A 15,871-nucleotide genomic window follows, 5' to 3' on the forward strand; every position below is an offset into this window, starting at 1 on the left:
CTGCTGTTACTGTGCGTGGGGCCGTCTGGATCGTGAGCTGGTCCGGATCAGGGATCACGGGCCTTTAGGCAGGATGTGCCGAGAATCTTGCTGCTCTCTGGCAGGATGCTGTAAAGCTGTGACAGCATTAAAACTTCTCGATACCACAGTGCAACAGTAGTGCCGGTCTGAATGTGGCTCAGCCGTGCACAGGGTCTCAGTTGCTCTGCCAGGGTTTTACTTCCCTGCGTTTCAAGTGTAACAATTTGTGCCACGTTTCTCTGGCGGTGATGGTCACGTGGTTAAAGCCGCAGGTTTGTGACTAGAGGACTCTTGGTTCAAATCCCAGTGAGACTGAAACTGACAAAGGTCCTTAACTCCCCACGTTAGTGCACTTGTTTCCAGTGCAGAAGGTTCCAGGTTCAAGACCAACCCTGTCCATTTTCCACGTAGTGTGTAGTTGTGTCAGGAAGGTCATCTGGTGTAAAACTTGTCCCAAATCAACATGCAGATCCACCTCAGCTCTGCTGTGAAATTATTCTGTGTGTGTGTGTGTGTGTGTGTGTGTGTGTGAGAGAGAGAGAGAGAGAGAGAGAGAGAATATGAGGCATCACTGTAAAGCGTTTTGATCATAAACACGCTATATAAATGCAGTCCATCATGGTCTGTGTCAGACATGGGGTCAAATACTTTGCATTGTATTTAAATACAAATACTTTAGATTTTCGAATTCCAAATACAAATACAAATGCTTTGTACATTTTCAAATACAAATACTTTATATTTTGAGTATTTCAAATACAAATACTTTCCATGAACTATAAACAACAAATCAACACAAAAACTGATAAACCGGTGACAATTTATTGTGAAAATAGTATGACCAAATACTATTGATAAGTAAAGGATTTACTGTTTTATCAAAAATTCACTATTATAATATCACAGGCAATAATCAAACTATCACAATATATATTCTGTTTCCATCAATATTGCATCCTTTTGTATCCACCATATCACAAAACAATAATAAAATGTCATATCTTCTCGTCATATCTTTGAATTCAGAATCAGAAACTACAAATACAAATACTCCGAAAAATGTATTTAAGTATTTTCAAATACAAATACTTTTGTATTTGGCCCCATGTCTGGTCTGTGTCAAGGACATTCCCACATTTCAGCTTGAATGTAGGGATGGACCAGTTGTCTTCCTAGGTGGTTGCCTTCCAGGACCCGTGGCGGTTCTGTGGTGTGGTGTCGGCGGTCTGTCGGAGTGTTTTTGTTTTGTTATTCGGATGTTGAACAGACGCTGGCATCTGTCTGTGTCGCTCTCACTGAAGGTTGATGTCATCTGACATCATTTGGTTCCAGCTCCAGCCTCTGGAGTTCCTTATTTACGTTGCCACGACCATATTTTGGTCCAGTCGAGGACTGCAGGAGTTTTTTTGATCCCGCGTGTTCATTGTGTGTTTGTGTGTTTCAGAGCTGCTGAGGTGCGCTGGCGTGACCTGCCCCTCCGTACCGACGCCCTCCTGTCCTAAAGGATCAGTCCTCACCAAGAGTTACACCCCCCCTGCTGGCTGCTGCCCCTCAGTACAGCCACAGTGCACCTGTGACCTCAGCGCATGCCACAGAACGCAGTGCCCGAACGGACAGCAAGCTGTGGCCGTGAGCGTGGCCACGGGACGGCCGGGAGACTGCTGCGATGTCTTCGAGTGCCAGAAAGGTGAGTGCGCTGATCCTTTTCACATTTATACTGAGGACAGGAACACCGAGGCTGGTGTGAGTTCATTTCCTGTGATGAGGTAATTACTTTCCTGCCTTCCCGCCAAACAACCACAGATGAAAAAAATAAGTTGCTGATTGGACGGTAATTACGTTTGGGTTGCTTATCAGTTGCCGCCTCCAAAGGTTAGAACTCTGCTTCAAAGGCATTTTTTCGGGGGCGTAACAGCAAATAATTCAGTGCCTGAAGGATTCTGAACTGCCGTTTGTCTTTCCAAGCAGATTCTTGCTCGGAAAAACCTTCTCGCTGTTTCTTCTCACCTGTTGAGCAACAAACGGGGTAAAGTTGGTGAAACAGAGGCTTCAGTGTTGTGTGTGCGTGCACGGCAGCAGGCGCTGGTGTCAGGGGGTCAGGGTGTGGACTCTGTTTATTCTGCCCGCCTGAAAAATATGTGCTGTTTGACCAACAGAACAGATTCCCATTCTGACGGCTCGGCGTGTATAAATGAGCGCTGTGTCCCGGAATTAATGGACTTAACGAGCGCGCTGACCAGAAAAGTGCTGCGGCGACACATTCTGTGAACAGACACGCGGTGTCAAAGGCTTCCGTCTGGTCACACGTCCACGGGGGAAAAAGTTCAATAGTTCAACCGTGGGAATGCTTTTCATCTCCCAGCAGGGAGAGTAATCGAGTCCGGCAGGTGGGCGGGGACTGAACGCCGGCTGCATCGGCGGTGGAATCTGTGTTTTGATAACACCTGTCTGTTGCGGCTCGAAGCCTTTTGTGGCGTTTGTACCATCCGTTAGAGCTGCTCGACTGCCCGCCGTATCAGACAGCGCCGCAGACTCCACATGTCAGCGGCCCCCAGAGTCGCCGCCATGCTGCAGGAGCTCCACACCGTGCGCACAAACTAGAACATCTGCACAATGCGGCCATTTAATAATCACATGTATTGATTTGTTGTGACCTGAGACCATAATTGATCGTTTCCCTCCTGACTGGTTCCATCATTTCTTGTGTGATTGGCTGAAAACATTAGCATAATCCTGCCATGTTGGTGACCACACGACCTCTCTGGTGTTGTGGTTTTTGCCATCTTGGCGTTGGTGCGCACGCAGCTCGGCTCAGTCTGCAGCAGACTGAACATCACGATGCGCGGCTGGAATCTGGACGGGTTATTTTAGGGATTACCTTTAACAAACACGCCGGAAATCACATGCAAGCGTCCGGTCATGTGACTTCCTCCTGCCTGTGTGAGCGCTCAGAGATCAGTCGTGCGTTTTGTCTGTGTGCTTCTGCTGCATGCAAAGCAGGTCCGCAAGAGAGAGGGAAAGACTAAAAAAGAGGAAAAGAGGAAGAAACTGTGAGCGCGCTGAAGTCAGCTGCTCTGTGTTAGAGCGCCGTGCTGGTTTTAGGGCGCCATCAGGTCATCGGTACAGACACGTCACGTCTGCGTTCAGGCGCGTGGCGTGCAGATGGAGGAAGCCTTTACAAAACAAGTTGAGTTCACATCTGTAACGGCACTGAGATCACAGTGAGCGAGTAGCTTGTTAAGGCGCGTGGCCATCGTCCGTCAAATACACGAGCAGCGACTCAAACCCACGCTGGTTAATAAACCAGCAGCATCTGACCGGATTAAAACTGTACAAACTGTTTTTATCCCGGAGCAGCCGACGCCAGTCACTGAATCAGTCAGTCAGTTGCTGAAACTAATTAGTCAGACAGGTTGCCGAGTCATTCATTCACTCAGTCACTGAATCATTTAATCAGTCAGTTGCTGAGCCAGTCAATCAGTCTGTCAGTCGTTGAGTTGATTAGTCAGTCAGTGAGTAAAGCAGTTAATCAGTCAGTCAGTTGCTGAGTCAGTCAATCAGTCTGTCATTCGTTGAGTTGATTAGTCAGACAGTGAGTGAATCAGTTAATCAGTCAGTCTTGCTGAGTCAGTCAGTCTGTCAGTCATTGAGTTGATTAGTCAGTCAGTGAGTGAATCAGTTAATCAGTCAGTCAGTTGCTGAGTCAGTCAATCAGTCTGTCAGTCGTTGAGTTGATTAGTTAGTCAGTGAGTGAATCAGTTAATCAGTCAGTCAGTTGCTGAGTCAGTCACTTGCTGAGTCAGTCAGTCATTCATGCAACATTTAGCTTGTGAGTGCGATAACTTCAGTTGTACTCGCCCGATTGTCACCAAACTTGGTTTATCACTTACACACAGTGACCTCAAGAAGCCTGTTAATTTTGGGGTCAAAAGGTCAAAATCACTGTACTTTGTAAAAGCTTTCTGCTCAAACGCATCATTTGTCAGTGGTGAGGTTATCTGCATTTGCCCAGGGCACCATAGCTGAGTGTGGACTGTGCTCTTGTTTATAAAATTGTACAGAATATCATTTAGTGAACGCGGCTGAAGTTTTCAAATCTGATTCAAACCACGTTTGCACATAGTTCGAATTACAGTCTAATTTCTACGGATGTTTGGGCATTCAGATCGGATTTCAAAAGTGTCTTTTCCATCTCTTGGAACGTGGTGGCACGCAGTGCTTTGCGGATTGACATGTTTGCCAGACGGTGCCAGAGGCAGCTCCCTGTGCGGTTCTGCACATGACCTGAGGGTGCGATCGTATGGATGGTGAGATGATGCATCTGCCTTTGAAAGACGCCCCACGAGCGTAACTACGTACTGATGCCCACGTTGTTACCGTGGCAACCCATACAGCGATAAACTACATACACAAATGGACTCGCTTGGGAATAACAATGCGATTTCAGAGGGAAAAGTCATCAGATTTGTGTGTTGTGGAAGTTGTTTGTTCCTGTGTCATCGTGGCGTGTAATTGGATGAACCTGTTGTCTGAATGATTTCACTAATCCTTGCAAATCCTGTTGAAGTTAGAGAGAAGAACGGTGAGCATGGCCGGACTCTGTGAGTAAAGAGATCCGGCCCACCTGCCCGCACAAACCTGAGTCCAGAATGTGCCAAAACCTCAGAGTGTGTTCAGACCACGGGAGCCTGTTCAGGATTCATTAAATCCTCCTGACGGACTCTTTGAAAATGAGTACTGAGACGTTTTCAGTCAGATTGAGTTGGACATGATGAAATCACAACTGTTGAACATGTGACCTTCCGTCATCACGCTCGTGTCATCATCATTAAGCAGCTTCTTGTTCTCCTCCTCAGTTCCAAAGTGCATCCACAGCGGGAAGCAGTTTTCCGAGGGGGAAGTGTACCGGATGGAACCCTGCTGGCTGTGTCGGTGCCGAGGAGGAATCTCCTTCTGCTCCAAGGCCGAGTGCGCCGAGCTGGACTGTGAAAACTTCTACATCCCAGAGGGCGAGTGCTGCCCCGTCTGCATCGGTACCTTTACCTTGTACTACAGTACTGTAGTAGTGTAGTACTGCAGAATGTACTCAGGAAATATTCCTGGCAGGTCGAGGTTTTGTGTGTATATTTTGGGTGACGGTTCTCAACCTGATTTCAAATGAAGTTGATTCATTTGTGCACAAAATGATGTGTAAGATGATCAAAAATCAAATGAGCAACATTTATTCCAGCAAGATGCTAATAATGTCTAAAATTTATTTATTTATTTTTAGCACAGAAGAAGAAGAAAAAGCAAAACACTTAGTGACTTTGGTTACGTTATTTCAGAGAAATGAAAGAAAATGTGATTTTTCTGTTACATAGAATGAAGTTAGATTTTTCTTTTAAACTAGAACAGCACTCGGAGCACACACCTCTGCCAGCAGACTGTTTACGTCTCTGTTGATATTTTCTTTTTATTGGTGGATTATTCCTTTGATCTCTTTGATCTCACTTTGTTCAGACTGCCTGTTCAAATCAGATTTAAATCAAATCTAATCTCGCTGTCTACAATATACAGCAAGTGACCAGATCTGATCTATGTGTCCATGTAGCGACCCTCATTTTCCATCTTACCCTCATCGGTTGCTATAGTAACAACATAAACATGATCTGTGGAAGCTGCCTGTCTCATTTGTTGCACAAAGTATAAGTGTACATATTTCTAGAGGTTAGCCTGCACTGATTCATCCTTCGTCTCCAGAAACGTAGCGGCCGGCTCCTACAGCTGCTCTATAATGCCGCGTCCAGATCCACCTTCCAGCTTAGCCAAACTGGCATGATTCCTGTACATGTGATGTAAAAAACAAACTTTATATGGTGTCAAAAATCACAGATGTAACAAAAATATGATTTGAGTTGCATGAGGCTTGAAACAAGTATGGAAAAAAACGGAATTCATGCGATATCCGACAATTCAGACCTGTAACATGGGATCAGCATCTTAGAGATCGAACAACCTTCGATCTCTTAGATGTTGATTGCCCCGCCCAGGTGTAATAACGTACTAGGTTAGGCTAGTTAGCATATTGCTCTCTCAAATTATACAAGTTTGTTTGTTTGTTACCCAGTTATTAAGTTTGACTAATAATTACCTAGTAATTGTGATGTTGGTTAAATATAAATTATGTGATGACTAGTTTCATGCTCGACTCGCAAAATTTTCAGTCCCACCTGGACCACGTCCTGGATCCGACCGGCTTGCAATGCTCTGTTAATTGCTTCCTCATCTAATCACCACCACAACTGTTACCATTCTCCACCTGCACGCTTGCCAGTTTTTTTTCTTCCCGCTGGCAGACCTGAAAACAAGGAAACCCTGTTTGTGAGCGCACCGCCTGGCATCAGACACACATGGTACGATGGGTTCACTGAAAACATAGTAACGCGACATGTGGAAAACACTCATCTTCCCAGAAGCTGGTGGATGGAGACGGTAGCCGACTTTGTCCTGTCTTTGCCTGTGTGGCTTCAGAGATCGGACCTCGTGAGGTCAGCGCCGGTCGAACAGCTGGAACATGGCAGCGTGGAGATGGTATGGAATGCTTTCATCTGCTTCTTATGGAACGCTGCTCTTACTGACTGCACAGCTTGCTGAGGAGAACAACGCTGGAGCTCTAATCTGGATTAGGAGAGCTGGTGCAGTTAATGAAGAGAAACCTGGAAGTCATCAGTGTGATATCTTGGCCCAGAAAGTGTTTGGAAGCACTTTTTTTGCACTCTGATGGACATTAATGAAGATCTGCAGAGTCAGATCAGACGGTGAAGTTAATTAAGGGCAGATGGTGAAATCAGGTCCAGGTGCTGTAGATAAGGACTTGGACTAACACCATGTAGACGCGGGTTTGATTCATGCTCAGTCTACCTGTGTCCATTGTCTCTGTCCGGGCTCCAGCCTCGGCTGAGGAAATAACCAGTGATGGACTGGAGTCCCATCCAGGGGGAGTCTACAGGATCCAGCAGCAGTGGCACCATCATGCCTCAGGAGCTGTGTTGGACCAACGTGGTCTTCTCTTGTCGCGACAAACACAGAATCAGAGTGAAGACGTTCACTCACTTCAGAGTTTTTACAGTTTTGCTATTTTATGACATGAAATCTAAATATAAAAAACTTCTTTACACACATACACTAAATTCTTGTGGCAACCTGCTATGCCTTGGAGGACATCTGATCTCAGTGGCCTTTAGGTAGTTTTTGGATTGTGCACATCAGTGGCGACCTACAAAGAAGTTCTGGAGTTGTGATCCAAAGTGTCTGCAGGGTTTCATGTGGAGGAATTTGATCCAGAAATGGAGCAGCTAAAACTAATTCTCTGAGTCCAAGTGCAACGATGTCCAGCTTTGATTGGGTGCGCTGCTCAGCAATTCCCGCCTCCGTCATAGGACTCAGTGCTACCGCTTATTCTAATCTGTCAAAATGATGGAAGCTAAAGATGTGCTACGTTATATTTCCACGTGATGTTAATACCTTCATCACATTCCGGGCAGAGTGGATCTGATTAAAACCATTTCTGGTAAACCCTCAAAACATCATAAACTGTTCCCAGAACTGAGCTTATCACTAAATAGCTACAGATCAGCTCATAAATGATCCAGATCTTTACAGTTCTAAAGACCCTAAGACTAATGAGACACGAGTTCCTCAGTGTGCTGTGGAGGGTCTCGGACTTGGACTTGTCCTTTGACCTTTGGTGATCCAGCTGAGACCCAGGGATTAGGCCCAGTTCTCAGTGAAGGGTCCACTGGATGCTGCAGTGACCTTCACGGTGGTTCCAGATACCAGATCTTCCCTCCAGACAAATAGACCGCAATCCAAGAAAACATCTGTCTTTAACTTGAACCTGACATGACTTGTAAATGGAGATTAGTTATCTCTGCAGTCTCCTTGCACAGTTTGGTCGTGGTCTGGTCTTGACTCCCTGGCAGAGTATCCTGCTTCCTTCAGCTCCAGCCTCTTGCTGACTGTAACTTTGGTCTTAAATCCTAGTCAGAGTCTCCAAACCAAACTATAGCCCTGACTGAGCAAATATGTCCCTTTATATGTCCCATTATTTTGGGATCAAATACATGTTTACTGTAAGGCCGAGCAGAAAGCGACACACCAGCTTGGATTTAGGAATCCTGCTGAGCAGACCAGATGGAAATCCTGGCAGTTTAAAGGAAGTGGACTGGATTTGGCCAGCAAGGACAGCTGACTGCAAACTGCTCTGAACTCAAAAGGGAAAAAGTAATTTCATGCACACCTTGTGAAAATATAATCCTGGATGGCAATTATCCAGGCGGACAACCAGTCCAACCTTACCTTTCCAAAGTAACCATCTACCTTTTGCACCCAGGTGAAGCATGGGCGTGTCCTTGACCTTCTCCAGCTGCTGGGGTCCACGTCACTGAGGTACCTATGCAGTGGATCAGTCTTGATGACGTGTGCTACATCACCATGGAAGTAGTGCATCTAATCTGAATCTCACTACGTAACCAGTCACTTGACACAAAGTCATTCCAGCGATAATGAGACCTGGTACCAAAGACATCCAGTCATCACCAAGTCCGAGTCTGAAAACCATACAGTAAGACAGGAAGCACCAGGACCGTTAAGACTTGGACCTTCATTCTCCTGCAAAGATATCAGTATCACCAAACACCTCTGTCCAGAGGTATTCCAGGCATCTCTAGATCTCAAAGGTCAAGGACTTGGACATGAACATCACTGCTGAGGTACGTGAATGTCTCCAGGAAGTCATTGAGAACCTTGATCTTAGTGTTGATCCAGGACAATCACAAACCCGGACACTATGAAAATATAATGATGAGGTTTTGGACTGTGGGTAACCACAACCCAGGCAGGTCCATGGTCCATCATCTCTGAAATCTGTCTATTAGGAAATTGTCCCAAAAAGACTCCAGTTACAACTCAAGCCTCAGCATCTGTAAAGGCTGATGATAAGTTGTAGGTTGAACCCACTAAATTTGAGTTTGAAGTTTCTCGTGTGGACACCCGGCAGACGTTTGTGTATGTGTGTGTGTGGTCCTCTCAGATGTGGAGCTGCTGTCAGTGGACAACACTGAGGCCAGCTGCTGGGTGAACAACAAGCTGCGAGGACACGAGGAGCAGTGGAAGGAGGATGACTGCACCTTCTGCCAATGTGTGGATGGAGAGCCACATTGCACGGCCATGGCCTGCAAGCAGAGCTGCCAGAACCCCGTTAAGATCCCTGGAGAGTGCTGCCCCTTCTGTGAAGGTATGAGCAAGATGTCCAGACCACACAAAATAATGAGTTAATGTCTCTAAAGGATGAGTGTCACAGCCAGAGAGACACCAAAACATTTAAAATTCACTGACGTGTCGAGAGTTTGGTAAATGTATCTGCAGCAGTTGTTATGAAAAACAGAATGAAGAAGAGTGAGGGAAGCCACCAAGACACCACACATCACTTCCGAAGAGCTTACAAGCCTCAGTGGCTGTGGTTAGAGATATACAGTTTTGACTGTTCTCCAGTCACAGCTAAAGCATAGGAGCTAGGCATGTAAGAGACTGGTGAGGGAAGCCACCAAGGTGCCCCACAGCAAGGAGTTACAAGCCTCAGTGGCTGAGATGGAAGAACAACTTTGAGCTACTTTCACTTTGTGGTTTGACTATTAATGTGTAAACAGGAGTTTGATTTTCATGTCATAAAAGGTTGGGGGGGGTGTACTTTTAGTGGGTGCCTGCTGGAGGCTTGTTTGCGCGTGAAGCCAAACGAGCCTCATTAACGGGGAAGCCACAGAACATTCTTCGAGCTGCAGGCGTCTTTGTGTTTCTTTATTAAGCTGCCCACCAAAATGAGACCAACCTGTATGAGCTGAAGCCTAATTGGTTCCAGCTTGTTGGGTGGCTCCACCCATTGAACGTGGCAGAGGTGCGGGTGGTTCCAGGCTGGCGGTGCTGAGGTCTGACGGCAGTCTAAACGAGGCTGCTCTTTATGCGTTGGACCTGCCCTGCTGCATGTGCACGGCTCCACGTGCACTGCATTTATCTGTAATGACTGTTTTCTGCAGAGTGGCGAGACGGCGATTACAGCTGGCAGCGTGGAACTAAACACAGCCTGGTTCGATTCCACTCAGCAGACGGCACAAAACATTCATTAATATTTCTGAAACCTGCAGCCTGAGAGTTTGACAGGATTCAGTGTTTGCACCAAACCGTAGAATCCTGGTTCACTTCTGGACGGGTGTGTCACCGCTGCAGGGATAGGCCCAAATGTTTATGTCCCAGAACCTTATTCAGATCATCGGAGAAACGAAACAGAAAAAAATCCCAACAAGCTGAGTCCACAGCTCTGTGTCCGTGGTTCATGTCAAAGGTCAAGCAGCTTGTCTGTCAAACGTGTGTCACTAATCGCTGTGTACGTCGTGTGTGTGTGTGTGTGTGTGTGTGTGTGTGTGTCACTATTTATTCATGTTATTTATATCTTTACAAACAAAACACATCTGCAAAAATGAAGAACAACAAACATATCTGCCTCAAAACACAGACACACACAGAGACAAACAGACACGCATACACACACAGAAAGACATGCACAGAGACAGACAAGCATACACACACGCACAGAGACAGACAAGCATACACACACGCACAGAGACAGACAAGCATACACACACGCACAGAGACAGACAAGCATACACACACGCACAGAGACAGACAAGCATACACACACACACAGAAACAGACAAGCGTACACACACACACACACACACACACACACAGAAACAGACAAGCATACACACACACAGAAACAGACAAGCATACACACACAGACATGCACCGAGACATGCACACAGAGACAGACAAGCATATACACACAGAAAGACACACACACAGAAACACAGACTGGTTTTCTGTCTTCGTTAATGCACACAGAGACAGACAAGCATATACACACAAAGACATGCACAGAGACAGACACGCATACACACATAAACTGTTAATGCTAGAACAGTTTTTTTTTTCAGTCTTTCTGTTCGATTGGTTGTGTTTGAATAATTATATCTTTTTTTATTGTTTTTTCTTCTTCTTCTTGACTTAAATAACTTATAACTTAAATATAGGCTTTGAAATTCCAAACAGAATTAATTGGGATCCATTTTTCACTTTCCCAGCATGGATTTAATTTCCTTGTTGTAGGGATGTTGCAATTTGTTCTCATGTATTTTACTCTTATTATTTTTTAGAACCTTCCTATGAGACGGTGAGTCCGTTGCTGTGTCCTCCTCTGGAAAATTGCTCCCTGTCCGGGAACGACTGTCCATTTGGTTTCGAGCAGGATAAGAACGGATGTTTGCTCTGCCGCTGCCTCAACAGTAAGAACTGCAAACGCAAACCTTTTTGTTAACCGAGTTACGGCTTTTTCTTTTCGATTTAAAGTTTCACTGAATTTTTCTGTCTAAATTTTTGTCTTTAAATTTGAATCTCTTTGAACGTCTCTTTCATGATGTTGCTTAACGTCTGGGGTACGTCGTCAAAACCGCTTACTGAACTCTTTCACTATTTAACTGAGAAAATGGCATCTCACTTCCTGTTTTTAAAAATAACAGATGTTTACCACGTGACGCCGTTTCACACCGTGATCACGTGACCTTTCCCTGACCTCTTCCAGATGACTCGTGTCCTGACCTGGGACATTACTGCCCCCTACAGTGCCCCATGGGATATGAGAAGGATGACTTTGGCTGTGAGGTGTGTGAGTGCAGTGTCCCCGTGCACAAGTGCCGACCTTTGACCTGCTCAAAGACCTGCCCCTATGGATACGTGTGAGTGCACCATGTGACCCCCCCCCCCCCCCCCCCCCCCCCCCCCCATGAGTGCTTCATTAACTTTGTAGCATGTTTAAACTTGTTTTAAATTTGTGCGTCTACATCTTTCACCTGCATTTTTTTTCCAAATTTTAAATTTTTGAGGATTTTTGAGCATCGTTCTTTTTTAAAAGTCGAGTCCTCACTGGGACCAGACGTTCCTCTGGATGTTCTACTTTTGGTTTTCCGTAAATAATCCCAGGACCAGGCAGTCCGTCCTGCCTTGGATCCGAACCCTGGACGGGACCTTCAATCCACCCTGGAGCTTGCAGTTCTGCCTGACGTTGGAACAGTGCCGCTGAGTGGCCCATTGGCTCCTCTGGGTTCTGAAGTTCTGAAAGTCAAAACTTCATATTTCATTACAGAAACAAATCACTTACAGAAAAACCTTCAAATGTTGTTGAAAATCCTCCGTTAGTCAGGGGACGAGATCTCGGCGTCAAGCAGAAGTGAACCGGTTTGAATGGACGTATTTCAGGACCATCAAACTGGGTCGGTTAGAGGACGAGGATGACATTATTTAGTCGCCAATAAAATTCAGCGACACTCTGCCGGATTTAAACTCTGGTTTCTAACCCGGTTTATTTTCAGACTGAAGAAGACCAAAACAAGAAGTCCAGTCCATCCTGGTAGAATTTGTAGACGGGTTCAGATGTGGGGACTCTGTACATCAGGAGACCCCTCCCCTTTCTCTCACGTCCACAGTCGGGCTTCCCGTCTCCGTGGTTGTGTGTTCTCCTGTTGGTCCACCAGAAACATTGATATGCATTCAAATAATCTGAAGTGGTTTCTGTCTGAACTTGCAGAAGCTTTTTTTTTTTTTTGTCGTTATGATGTGTGAAGTGCACATGTTCTTTGTACTCGCTGCTCTTCAAAGGCGGCTAACGGCACGAGCGTAAAACTGCTCCAGATGTCGGCTGCACCGCGCCGGACCATCAGGACTCCACAGAGCTGCAGGCCTCACGAGTGTCTTTGTCTGTTTGTGGTCTGACAGGAGGAACAAACACGGCTGCGAGATGTGCCGCTGTGTCAAGTGCCCGCCCTTCACCTGCGACAAGCACTGCGACAACGGTTACCGCCACAACCGCAAGGGCTGCTCCATCTGCATGTGCAAAGGTAACGGCGGCGTCATGTAGCTGCTAACTTAACGTGTCAACAGGTCAGCTGGTTCTGGGTTCTGACCCAACGTGGACCTGTTCTATGTTTGTGTGGCTTCATTTGCAGCTTAACTTTGGACTCTGGTGTGGAAACGTGCACCAACTGATCTGATCAATAAATCTGTTAACAGCGGTACTCTGTTACGTGCTCCATGTCGTTAACTTAGAACAGTGTTTTTCATGTTTTTTTTATCTCAGGATGCTGCCATCTACTGATCATATAAAGTATAGCACACCTACTCTGATTATAAAGCTGGAGGCCACATCTCACAATTTCTGTGCTCGTGAAACAGAAACATTCTCGTTGCTATTGATTAGATTTATGTTAAATGAAACTTTGATTATATTTATTCAGTTTTAATTTATTAAGTTTAATTAATGTGGATGTAACGACTCTGGCGCTTGTTTAACTAATCGTTTTATCCACCAGTGTGAGAAAAGTTCAAATGCCGATTCATTTCAGAATGCTTTTTTTTTTTTTTTATGGGGACTAAAAATCCACATCATTTTGGAGCACAACGATTTTGCATTTCTTCTATTTTCAGTTTTTTTTTTCCTCCAAAATCAGTTTCTCAAATAAAAACAGTTTAAATAAAACCACTATAAATCCAGTTAGAAAGCAGATGATGATTATGTTGAACTGGTTTAAATCCTGTATAAACCATTTCAAGAACTGGTGTTCAACTAAAAAAGAATCTTCTGTCTTGGTGGATCATAGAGTTGCTCTTCGCTGCCACATTATTTTACCAATTGTGCAACAAACAGTTTATATTGATTTCAGTATCGGATCAGTATCCCGCTCACTGCCACAGTTTGTATAGTTTGGCTCCTCCCACATCTAAACATCAGGAAGCAGCAGATGCCTGATTTGTCCTTCCTGCGACCGTCTGTATTTTCTTTTGTGGCTTTAAATTCTCATTTTTATTTCTGTGAAGGCAAAAATACTGATCCGGATCAGTACGTTTACCTTCACAGATGTTCGCTGTGAACTCTGAAAGTATTTATAGAAGAAAGGGCTTTATTATTATTATTATTATTTTTAATACTGACCATGAAAGATGTCTAAACATTAGCAGTGATTCACTGGTGCTTTAGGAGCCACGTGGACTTAAAGTTCAGAAGTTTTTGTTTTGTGCTGAAACACAAACTGCAAAAAAAGGGAAAAAAGAAATAAATCTCTAAATTTCTAGTTAATATATCTACACTTAAAATAAAGGTTCACTGAGATATAATGATTGTTTTAAGGTAATAAATTTCAAAATCTGAAGTTTGGAAACGTCTCGTTTTTTGGCTCCATAAAAATATTTAAGCTGCTTTTTGTAAAAGTTATAATGTTTTCTCCGGTAATTTCAATGTTTTATGTCAAGAAATATTAAGTGAATCTTGTTCCATTGGCAGATTTGTTTTTATTTTATTTGTTGTATTTATTCATTCATTTTACTTGGAATAATTTTTGTGCATCGCAGAATTACATATTATGAATTTTGTCAAATTGCTTAAATTTGTAAAATCTGCAGGAAGCTGTTGACTAAACTCAAACACATATAAATCTAAACATCTGTTTTCTGACAGCGGCTTACCGTCACTGAGCTCAGCTTTTTCTTTCCGTTTTACTGCATGTTAAACTCTGATTGGCTCCTCAGTGATGACACACAGTGAGAAGGCGGAACCACAGAGTGTTGCTTTTTGTCTTTTCATAAAACATTTCATCACGTGTGTCTCCAGAAAGTGACATCGTCCCGAGCGCCACGGCCCCACCCCCCACACCCAGCGGTTGCCTGACCTCAGATGGGCGGAGCTATGAGGACGGCGTGAGCTGGCACGACGGCTGTCGGGACTGTTTCTGTCAGTCTGGGCGGGAGATGTGCGTGCTGATTTCCTGTCCCGTGCCCAGGTGTTCTCAGCCGGTAGTCCGACCCAACCTCTGCTGCCCAACGTGCGACGGTAAAACTTTAATTACCTCTACCAACGAAGTTAGGCAGAGTTTGTTTGTTTGTTTGTTTGTTTGTGAACAGCCTGTAGCCCACAATTTTCCATATACCGCTATGAAATTCATATGCTGATAGGCAAGAACAGATTAAATTTTGGAAAATTGGAAAAAATTTCCTATCCTTTAACATTGAACGAATTAAAAAAAAATCATAACTCTGTCAAAAAAGATCAAATTTCTTTAATATTTGAGAACCTTATGTAGGATGGTATCATTTATCGACTGACAAACTCTGATCCAGACTGATCCAGATTACAGATTTTGTGGCCATTTAAATTTAACATTGAAAATATCTTAATCAAACATGCCCCAATCACTCTCATATTGGAAACTGAGGTGCAGACCGGCAATCACTATCACCAAAGTGTGATCCAGTTCTGATCTGGATTGTGGATTTGATGGCCATTTGAATTTACTATTGAAAAGCCCATTTGGTGTACATTTTGCATTATATCTGAATAAAAAGTGCCTCAATCACTCATTTTTGACAATGAGGTGCAAAGTGGCACTCTCAGTGAATAGACAAAGTTTGATCCGCATCTGATCTGTAGATTTAGCGGATATTTGATTTTAACATTGAAAAGCCCTTTTGATCCATATTTTGTGTTATATTTTAGCTCATGAAAAGACACTTCTAACAGGACTTTGACCATGAAAATATTTTCCAAGGTACAAATTTGTGGAACTGGAAACTAGTGTTGGCGGAGGTTTTTGCTTTACGAGCGCAGTGCTCAAGTTAACTATTTATTTACAGCAAAAAAGTATTTAGTCAGTCCCTGATTCTGCAAGTTCTCCTACTTAGAAAGATGAGAGGGGTCTGTAATTTTCATCAT

At 44.3% G+C, this 15,871-nt stretch overlaps 1 protein-coding gene across 2 annotated transcripts in view; it reads left to right on the forward strand.

The window, feature by feature from the left end:
- LOC117532101 (cysteine-rich motor neuron 1 protein-like) overlaps nucleotides 1-15,871 on the forward strand; it is a 45,825-nt gene that overhangs the window by 15,887 nt on the left and 14,067 nt on the right. For both annotated transcript variants that reach the window (XM_034195350.1, XM_034195351.1), the window contains exons 4-10: nucleotides 1,466-1,708; nucleotides 4,878-5,054; nucleotides 9,095-9,298; nucleotides 11,271-11,399; nucleotides 11,696-11,849; nucleotides 12,886-13,007; nucleotides 14,774-14,992. In XM_034195350.1, the coding sequence (XP_034051241.1) occupies nucleotides 1,466-1,708; nucleotides 4,878-5,054; nucleotides 9,095-9,298; nucleotides 11,271-11,399; nucleotides 11,696-11,849; nucleotides 12,886-13,007; nucleotides 14,774-14,992 (1,248 nt within the window). The remainder of the gene's footprint in view (nucleotides 1-1,465; nucleotides 1,709-4,877; nucleotides 5,055-9,094; nucleotides 9,299-11,270; nucleotides 11,400-11,695; nucleotides 11,850-12,885; nucleotides 13,008-14,773; nucleotides 14,993-15,871) is intronic.

Source organism: Thalassophryne amazonica, chromosome 19 (assembly GCF_902500255.1).
Source record: "Thalassophryne amazonica chromosome 19, fThaAma1.1, whole genome shotgun sequence".
In the NCBI taxonomy this organism is placed as follows: domain Eukaryota; kingdom Metazoa; phylum Chordata; class Actinopteri; order Batrachoidiformes; family Batrachoididae; genus Thalassophryne; species Thalassophryne amazonica.